This window comes from Cornus florida, unplaced genomic scaffold (assembly GCF_030987335.1).
Source record: "Cornus florida cultivar Cherokee Brave unplaced genomic scaffold, ASM3098733v1 CherokeeBrave_3.0.0_Hap2_Chr06, whole genome shotgun sequence".
Lineage (NCBI taxonomy): Eukaryota > Viridiplantae > Streptophyta > Magnoliopsida > Cornales > Cornaceae > Cornus > Cornus florida.
The window spans coordinates 32,579,717-32,589,962 of NW_026775576.1; the positions used below are offsets into that span (position 1 = coordinate 32,579,717).

The 10,246-nt window shown below is 33.6% G+C and overlaps 1 protein-coding gene across 1 annotated transcript; it reads right to left on the minus strand.

The window, feature by feature from the left end:
* Positions 1-611: 611 nt before the first annotated feature.
* Positions 612-8,351, minus strand: LOC132311289 (E3 ubiquitin-protein ligase RING1-like). Its single transcript, XM_059809135.1, has 2 exons — positions 7,416-8,351; positions 612-906 (listed from the first exon to the last, which is right to left on the minus strand). The coding sequence occupies exon 1, from the start codon at positions 8,260-8,262 to the stop codon at positions 7,444-7,446; it is 819 nt and encodes a 272-aa protein (XP_059665118.1). The 5' UTR covers positions 8,263-8,351; the 3' UTR covers positions 612-906; positions 7,416-7,443.
* Between the last annotated feature and the right edge of the window lie 1,895 nt (positions 8,352-10,246).

Here is a 10,246-nt window from a genome sequence, read left to right on the forward strand (position 1 = left end):
AAGATTCGAATCTTTAAATTTTTACTTTTTACTTTCGAAGGTCAGAAATACCACTGAGGCCATCATTAAATTTTTTTATTATATAAAACAAAACAACCAACCGCAGGACAAAAAATTCACTCATTTACCCAACTAAATTTTTTTATTATATAAAACAAAACAACCAACCGCATGACAAGAAATTCACTCATTCACCCAATTCACTTGAACCTTCAAATTTTTATCAAATTTTACTTTCGAAGATCAGAAGTAGACTAAACTACAATCATTGATATCATTAAGATATCAAAATGATGATAATAGTGGACCGGTGTGATCAATTCTTATGATACTAATTGATCAATAGAGAATAAAAACGACATCCTTTTTTCCCTTTTACCTTCTTTCTGTGTCTTTTTCGTGTCCAAGGAAAGTCTTGTTTGTTACTTCAGTTTCATGAGTAAAGCAATGTGTTTGTTATAAATTGAAAAAGGTACAGCAGTGGCATCCCAATCCATTGGGGCTTCACATGCTTCATGTGAAAATGTATAAATTATAAAATCTCTCTCTACATATATATGTGTGTGTATTATATTCTTCAAATTTTTCTAACACAGCTGAGCGAGAAAAAATTTACATGCGAGAAACCTGGTATATTTTTATTTGAAATTAGAGAGGACATTTACATCCAAGCGTAAATAGCTAGAAGACTTTTCCAGCAACTTACATATACATACATGAAATCAAGAAGTAAAAGACACGTCTATATAACCATTCCTTGACATATTTGTCGTTCCATCTGCTCAGCTATAGAGAAAGAACCATGCAGAGAGATAGTAGTGTTGTCTTCAGGTCCAAATTTGCACCTTGTTGGGGATAATTGAATTGAATTAACCAGAGACTTTCCAAAGCTCGACTGTACATACACTGCAAATTGAAGAGCCAAGAAAACAGTCATGCAAGTGAATTATATAGCCCATATCATGGTAAAAATCATATTGTCAAAAAAAAAAAAAAAAAAAAAAAATAGAATAAAATAAAATACAGGAAATAGATGTAATCATAAACTCACAGGAGCATAATAAAACACACTAAGATTATTTAGTCCCATGAACATTAGGTAACTTGGAAAACCCTCAAACCTCCAAACCCCCACCCTCAAAAGGCAATACAATAACGAAGCAACAATAGTAGTTCTTTCAATTTTCTTATAGAGTAGGAATCAAATAACGAACCCACCCATTCCTTCTAGACATGATACCTACAATTTGACCACTGCTCTACTATTGCTTCGACAGCTTAAATAAATGTTTTGAGTTTTGAACATGTCACGGACTAATCCTTCCATTTTTGAACCGTGACAGAAAAACATATACAACAATTTTTTTGTTTATGTAACAGTCAAAGTTTGGCGAAAAAATTCAAAGAGGTTCCCAGGAGTTTGGTGATATATAGACTGATGGGGGATTTAAAAGTTACGTTACTTTTTAGGTCGAACACAAAGGTTGAGAGCCATGCTTCGACAGGAAAGAGAAGATTCAATTAAGAGGGCCTTCTTGTGGCTAAGTTAATTTAGGGGTGATTCTTTCCTAAACACCTTAAAGTTGTCACTATTTCTGAATTCCTTCTAAACCTAGGAGTCACATTTAACTAAAGATCCGATGGCCAGATTGAAAAAAACTAGAAAAGAAAGTTGTAAAACCAAAAACAAAACAAGAGCCGCACAGCTTCTGTGGGACCCATGACACCCCTAGGTTCCCACACAACTATTTCTTCTTGCCTTCCTGGTGTTCATGAATTTAAAAAATTTAAAAAAACATTTTTCTCGCCTCCAACTTCTAAAATTCAACTTGACACTCCAATTCTCAGGATCCATGCATTGTTAAAAAAGTTTAGAAATATCATTTTAGGTGAATCACTTACATGCAGCCTGGCACTTATCAGACAGACACCTATCATGAATTGTTGGAAAGTTCTCGTCTCCTGCTTCCTAAATATCATGTCACACACAACCTTGGTTAACGTGATCAACTCTAGGGTTCTAATCCAAGTCACATTACTTACAGAAGGGATGGGTTTCTCTCAAGCTTTGCGTGCAAATTAACTGATCAAGAACAAATTCACCTGCAGTTCGCAGATCCACATGGAAGGAATTGTTCCATCAACTTCAAGCGTGCATAGGGGTGCTCAGATCAAGGTACTTAATACTGAACTACTCTTTTGTGAGACCATTACACAGAATTTTTAACTAACTGCATTATTTCTTATTACATTAAATCAATAATAAATAATTACATTTATATATTTATATGTACTCTTTGGATTGGACTTATTGAAGAAATAAGGGCAAAAAAATGTAATACATTAATATTATCATATATTAAGAGGAGAGCAAGTACAAATATATACACGGTGTACTCTAGAGACACTACTGCTCTCAAAACTTTTTAAACATTGGCGATCACATCTACTCCTGCTCCTGAAGAGGTTTTGACTCTTGATTAGAGATGAGAGTGGGGCAGCAGAGACTGTTAGTGGGACATTAGCTACTTTATAGGATGCAGGATAGAATAGGGGGGCACCCTGATGCAAAGGGCCTACATAAGAGAGAAGGGGGAAGGGGTACCACTACCTACTGGGTCTGGAGACTTTTAACGGGTGGATGTCACAGATGGTGAATCAATTTCTTCACGAATAGGAAGATTTTCTATTCAAAAGGATGAAATTTGAATAGCACTTCCACTCAGAGAGTTGGTAAGACCGCAACCCATGGCTTTGACAGAGAGTCACACAAGGTCACTAACTTGGACCTAAAGGGGAGTGAATAGGTCTCGTAAAACTAATTAACTCTTTTTAAATTTTTTTTTATAAGTATTTTAAATAATTTTTAAATTAAAACCGAATTAACTGAAATTCAATCTTAAAGATCTAGCATGTGGTAAAAACTTTAAGCATTTAAAGCAGTAAACAATAGACACAAGATCTTTACTTTAAACTTTCAAAAGAGAAAAATGTCGGGACCTAGTTCAAGCAAACCAAATCCACTATTAAGAAAGAATATTTACAACCTAGGTTGACAGGCTCTACCCCAAGAATCATTAAGTTAGCTCCTTGGCATAGAATACTCTACAAATTTTCTCTCAAAAAGTCTCCAGGCAGCTCTTCTGCTCACAACAGAGTTTTGCTCCTCACGAACCTACTTCTCTAGTGAAATCTGTCTCAACCACTCAGATGTCAATCCGGTTGTGGATTGTATAGTAGCGATGAAATGATATTTTGAGTATGCAACAATTGATGTCACACTCACCAACTCATGCAGATGAAGAATGTAAAACAAAATAGAGATGCACTCAAAACTCACAAAATCTGCTTTCAAAATGTTGTTCTATGTGTATGAGAGATCTCTATAAGTCTGCCCTAGTATCATGTATTTATAGACAGAAAAGTATTAGTGACAGGTTAGGTTATTGCAAAGTTTAAAACCAAGTTGGAAACTATTGTTTCGAACAGCTCGATCAATCGAGATTGACATATTGATGTCAATCGATCAACATCTCTCCAGAAGGCTTCGATCGATACCTCAACCCATCGAATTCTCCAGCAGGTTTTAACTTAAAACATTTTCTTTAAGAAAGTTTCCAAAATCTTTTCCATGCAAGTTTATAGCAATTTAGGGAATCTAATTAATTCAATTAACATAAACACCGAAACCTTAGATATGCAATTCAAGAGCCCTAATTGGTGAGTGCATCAGTGTGTCACTTTACCTTTACACCCTTGTAGAAAAGATTACCAATGTACCCTTGAATACATCACGAATCTCATATTTGACCTTGGGAGGTAACTAACACCAACTAACTTTTGAACAGTTTCAAAACTAAATTCAAACAAAACATAGACCTAGATTTGTTCTACAAAATTTGTCAACCTAAGCCCTAATGACCTAACCAAAAGACATGTCTAAATTAGCCGACAAAATTGAAATTAAACTTTAGGGCTCAAGTATTGTAGCAGATAAAAATGGGGTTACATGTTTGTCCCGTGTGAACTAACAATAGTAATTTTTTTTTTTTTTTGATAAGTGAACTAACAATAGTAATTAAAGGTTATAAAGGCACATGAAGAACAGCTTGAAGGACATGATTTATGAAGAATATACAGAGTAAGAGAAACATTTTTCTCAAGAACTCACACACTTGTAAAATCAAGCAAGCAACTCTGTTCTATACTCGTCAGCTCAACCAAATGCAGAGGACTCAACGAATCTCTGGCATTATGAAATACTTTGCTTTTAACAAAAAAAACATATAGGCTATATAGCTAACAGAAACAAATGCAAAAAAATGATAATGGAGACCACATGCAGAACCTGTACATTAAAACAATAAGATCAATGCAAGATTCTTCTTCTAGTCATCATGTGATATTTAATTATCAAAAAAAAATCATCATACAGGCATGCATAGGGATGTTCCAATAGTCTTGAGTCCACAAGGAGTAGTCCAGCATGACATGACATGAAGATCATCGTACTTCATACTGAACTACTCTTTCGTGAGACCATTGCATACAATTTTTTACTAACCGTGTCATCTTTTTATCACATTAAATCAATAATAAATAATTACATCTATATATTTAAATGTACTCTTTGGATTTGACTTATTGAAAAAAAAAATGGATAAAAAATTATATGTAATACATTAATATTACCATATATTAAGGAGATTAAGTACAAATATATACGCTGTGTACTCTAGAGAAACTACTGCTCTCAAAACTATTTAAACAATGAAGCTCTCATGGTACCACTTCCACTCTGAGGGTTGGTAAGACAGGAACCCAAGGCTCTGACAGATGCAAGTTCACTAACTTAGACCTAAAGGGGAGTGACTAGGCCTTGTAAATCTAATTAACTGTTTTAACTAATTTTAAATTTTTTATAAGTATTCTAATTAATTTTTAAATTTAAACAGAATTATCTGAAATTCAATCTTAAAGATCTAGCGTGCAGTAAAAGCTTTAAGCATTCCAAAGCATTTAAAGCAATAAACAGTGGCCACTAGATCTTTATGTGAAAATTCTAAAAGGAAAAATGACGGGACCTAGCCCAAGCAAACCAAATCCACTATCAAGAAAGAAGATTTATAACCTAGGTTGACAGACTCTACCCCAAGGATCATTAAGTTACCTCCCTTGGCATAGAATACTCTAAAAGTCTCCAGGCAGCTCTTCTCCTCATCAACAGAGTTTGCTCCTCACGAACCTACTTCTCTAGTGAAATCTGTCTCAAAACACTCAGATGTCAATCTGGTTGTGGATTGTACAGTAGCGTCGAAATGATCTTTTGTGTATGCAACAATTGGTGTCACATTCACCAACTCATGCAGATGAAGAATGTAAAACAAAATAGAGATGCACTCAAAATTCACAAAATCTGCTCTCAATATGTTGTTATAATTAGTGAGTGCATCAGTGTGTCACTTAACCTTTATACCCTTGTAGACAATGATTACCAATATACCCTTGAATACATCATGAATCTCATATTTGACCTTGGGAGGTAACTAACACCAACTAACTTTTGAACAGTTTCAAAACTAAATTAAAATAATATACAGACTCAACTTATTCTACAAAATTAGTCATCTCAAGTCTAATGACCTAACACACTCCATTAAATCAAACCAAAAGACATGTCTAAATTAGCCGACAAAATTGAAATTAAACCCTTTAGTTCACTCATAGAGGACTCGGAACTCGGAAGTAACGGCTTAAGTATTGTAGCAATTCACGAACCCTAATTGGTGAGTGCATCAGTGTGTCACTTTACCTTTACACCCTTGTAGACAAAGATTACCAATATACCCTTGAATGCATCACGAATCTCATATTTGACCTTGGGAGGTAACTAACACCAACTAACTTTTGAACGGTTTCAAAACTAAATTAAAACAAAATATAGACTCAGCTTTGTTCTACAAAATTTGTCATCCTAAGTCCTAATGACCTAACACACTCCATTAAATCGAACCAAAAGACATGTCTAAATTAGCCGACAAATTGAAATTAAACCCTCTAGGGCTTAAGTATTGTAGCAAATAAAAATGAGGTTACACGTTTGTGCCATGTGAACTAACAATAGAAATTAAAGGTTATAAAGGCACATGAAGAATAGCTTGAAGGACATGATTTATGGAGAATATACAGAGTAAGAGAAACATTTTTTTCTCAAGAACTCACACACTTGTAAAATCAAGCAAGCAAACTCTGTTCTACACACAGCTCAACCAAATGCAGAGGACTCAATGGATCTTTGGCATTATGACATACTTTGCTTTAAACAAAAAAAAACCATATAGCTAAAATCCCATTATAATTGATATAATAATGGAAGCTTAATTGACTTATAGCTAAAATTCCATTTGACTTCCAAAAGTAATTAATTCGGAAAAAAAAAATAAAAATAAAAATAAAAATAAAAATAAAAATAAAAAATTGTAAATACCCCTAAGAGTAATTAATTCGGAATTGGAATAAATTCAGTTTAAACCGAATCAGAGTTTTGGATTTGTTATCAGAGGATTCGGTGCTCCCAAACATTATTATATTAATTCAATAGAGGAAAAAAAAATAAAAAAAAATAAAAAAATCTCTAATATTCCCGCATGATTAATAAAAATGCATGAACCTTTTTTGTCAAAGCTTTTTGTAAAAGGGTGTTTAAAAAAAATATCTAAAACTATATATCAAATCTCCACTGGGGAGTCCTAGGAGCATGGGAAAGAGGATAAACTATAGTATTTGTGTGTCTGTCAAAAACAACAATAATATCATATATGCTTATAATTTCAAATTTAATTTACAGAGTACGAATCTGATCCCCAAATTAAAATTCCTGGCTCTGCCCATGAGTACATCGACCTAGAAAATCAACATCAAGCTAGCTACCGTCTCTTCAACACTTGGCCCAATATAATAGGGCATGACTAGGTCAATTTCCAGTGCCATCTATTATTTCTAAATAACAGCAACTGTTGCAATCACAACTTTACGTAAAATTTTCTGTCATAATAGCAACTGTTGCTATCACAAATTGACTCTGATTCAGTAAAATTAGTGTCTTGTCCACCTCCCTAGGTTTAAACCAGGGAATACATTTTTTTTTTTTTTTTTGCTGATAAGTTTAAACCATGCAGATGAGATTTGGTGTTCTGCTTCTAGTTAACATATCAAAGATACCAAGAACAACATAAAATTCTTTTAACTATATGTTATTTCAACCAAAACCTCAAACTACAATCAATCACAACAACATAAAATTCTTTCAATTTGTACCCAAGATTTACAACTTCGATCTCTTTGAAATTTCATCTCATATAAAGAATTAATACAAGTATCAAGCACCAGAAGGTCACGAAAAAAAAAAAACATACCATAAAGACTGTATAGTCCCAAAAGGAGTCATGAATCAAGCATGAAAATGTCACCATCTTCATCAACCGTAGCATCACTCTCCCTTTGCACCAAAGGGCTTGAAACCGAGTCTTCACTATTTCCAGCCGCCTCCAAACCACTCCCAATCTGCCCGTTACGCGAGGACGCCGACGAAGAAGACGACCGTATCCTTGCCTGAACAAACCCATTCCTTAACCTTGCATCATGAAAACCGCTCCCCTGATTGACACCCCATCCCTCCACGTGAAAATTCCCCAATCTCAACTCATACCGACACAAGGGACACGAATTGCTCCTACGAAGGAGCGGAACGAGACAATCTGGATGAAAAACATGCTTACAAGGCAATTGATTCACCTCTGAAAAAAATTCGAAGTCATTCGTACAGATTGAGCAGGATCTAGGGCAAGAATTGGATGAAGAAACAGCTAGAAATTTGAGGATTGGTAGCGAATCGATGAATGATTTGGAGGTAGGGGATGACCGGTTGCTTTGGTGTTCGTGGTGTTGATTGGCGATGCGATTGACGATGGAGTTCAAGTGGCCTTTGTTGTTGGAGTCGATGTTGTCGGAGGTGTGGAGTTGGTGGGTTCGGGTAGGGTTTGGAGGGTGAGAACCGTGTCTTGAGAAAGAAATTTGTATATGTGGTGTACGGTTTCGTCCGATAGTGGTGGAGCGGGCGTTGATGGTGATGGTGGAGCTGCCTTTGATGGTGGTGGTGGTGGTGGCGCCGTTGATGGTGGTGGTAGTGGCGCCGCCGTTGATGGTGGTGGTAGTGGCGCCGCCAGTGATAGTAAGGGTGGTGGTGGGGCCGCCGGTCGACATGTTGACGCGAGCTTGAAAAAGTGTGCGTGTGTGAGAGAGAGATAGAGTAAAAAAATAGTCTAATATTGAAATCTAAGCGGACTGGTTTTCGGTGACCCTCTATATATGGTAGAAGAGTTGCGTCAAGCTTACGTTCCAAAGAAACAAATTGGAACAATTTTAGGAAAGTTCTAATAATGACTATAAATATTATGGAAATATCAATGCAGATACCATTACGGCACAACACCTTAAAATAATATATATCTATATATATATATATATATATATAATATAAAAATAAAAATAAAAAGTTAAAATATACAAATATTACATAAAATAAAACTAACAACACTTATTTTTTATATTTAGAATAATAAAAACTCATGAGATTTAATAATATTCATTTATGTTAGGATTTAGTAATAATTCAAAACTTATTTTATTTTAGTATTATTTTGTTCATTTAATTTAAGTTCAATTATTATTATTTTTTCCTTAATTTTTTTTTTAATGAAGTCGAGTTTCTAAGTTTAGGCCAATCCAAATTCCGCGTAAAGTAAATCCACACAAAGTACCGCTATCTTACCAGTTCCTGTATTCCATAAATCTAAATCTATAAAGTTTGTATATATCAAATCATTTTAGCAGTCAAAACTTCCTATGCTGAAAGTATAGTATATCAAATCATTTTAACAGTTAAAACTTCCTAGTAAAGTATATTTTAACCATTGCTCTTATGCATATATCTCTACTAATACTCTTTCTTTGCATGACCCATGTTCGTGTGCATTAACTCTCAACATTCTTAGGAATGATACCCTAGAAGATATAGTGTGCACCATGGCTCTCATGGGTCCTGTATTCGCAAGGGCGGAGCCAGGATTTCAAAGTGGACTAGGCTAAGAGGAAAAATAGTATTGTATATGGAATGGGTTAAGAGAGAGTAATATTACAAATGGACCGGATTGTAAATTGATGTACAATAGTACCCAAAATAAAAAAAAAAATAAATACATAAAATAAAATAAAATAAATTCGAACCTAAGTTAGCCTTTTAGTAGCTCCACCCTGTGTATTTGGGGTGGGTTAAAGAATGATGAGCTCCCTTCAACCTACCTTTCAAACCTTAGTTTCCTGACAGGATAATTTTTGTGCAAACCCAATATTATTGTTGTGTGTGCATTCATCCAAATAAAAATAATTCTTTTTTATTTTTATTTTTTACACAATTATTTTTATAAACGAGCATGATGGCTTCATGGCACCCTAATTGTCATGATAGTCATGCATGCTCAATGACCCATGTAGGGGTCTCAATATCCTTGTTTTGACTACCAATAAAACGTTTCACAGTCATGATCTTTGTATTGCTCACACACTCACTTTATGTTTTCTAAAGTAATAAACTCCGGCTTTACTAAAAATCATTCAAAGCTCTTTTAAAAATTTGTTTTTAAAATTATCATTAAATTAATATATTTGATAAATAAAAAATCAAAAATCAAAAAATTTTCTTCTCACCTAAAATACATATATTTTAGGCATAGGTTTCTAAAATAACCTAGAGTAAATAAAAACCAAAAAAATATATTTGGAATCCTAAGATTCAAATATTTCAGGCAAAGGTCATTAAAAATCTAGCGTGCTATGTTTTCATAAAAACAAACCTCTGTTTTTCAATTCTAAGAAAACATTAAATTCTAAACTAAAAATTTAGTATCAAATTCCATATTAAACTAAAAGTCATATTTTCTAAAATAAAATTTCCATAAAAGTCATATGTCCTAAAATAAAATTTCCTTAAATAAGCTTTCCTAAAATTCATGCTTCTTAAAATAAATATTTTCCTAAAATAATATATCCATAAAAGTTATATTTTTTTAAATAAAACTTTTCTAAAATAAAGCCTTCCTAAAAGTAAGTTTCTTAAAATATATATTTTTTCTTAAAATATATTTTTAAGTTTTATTAATTATCATATATATATATTTTTAAATAGAAT

Coding starts and splice junctions, on each gene's coding strand:
- LOC132311289 (XM_059809135.1), bottom strand. CDS start 8,262: ATGTCGACCGGCGGCCCCACCACCACCCTTACTATCACTGGCGGCGCC.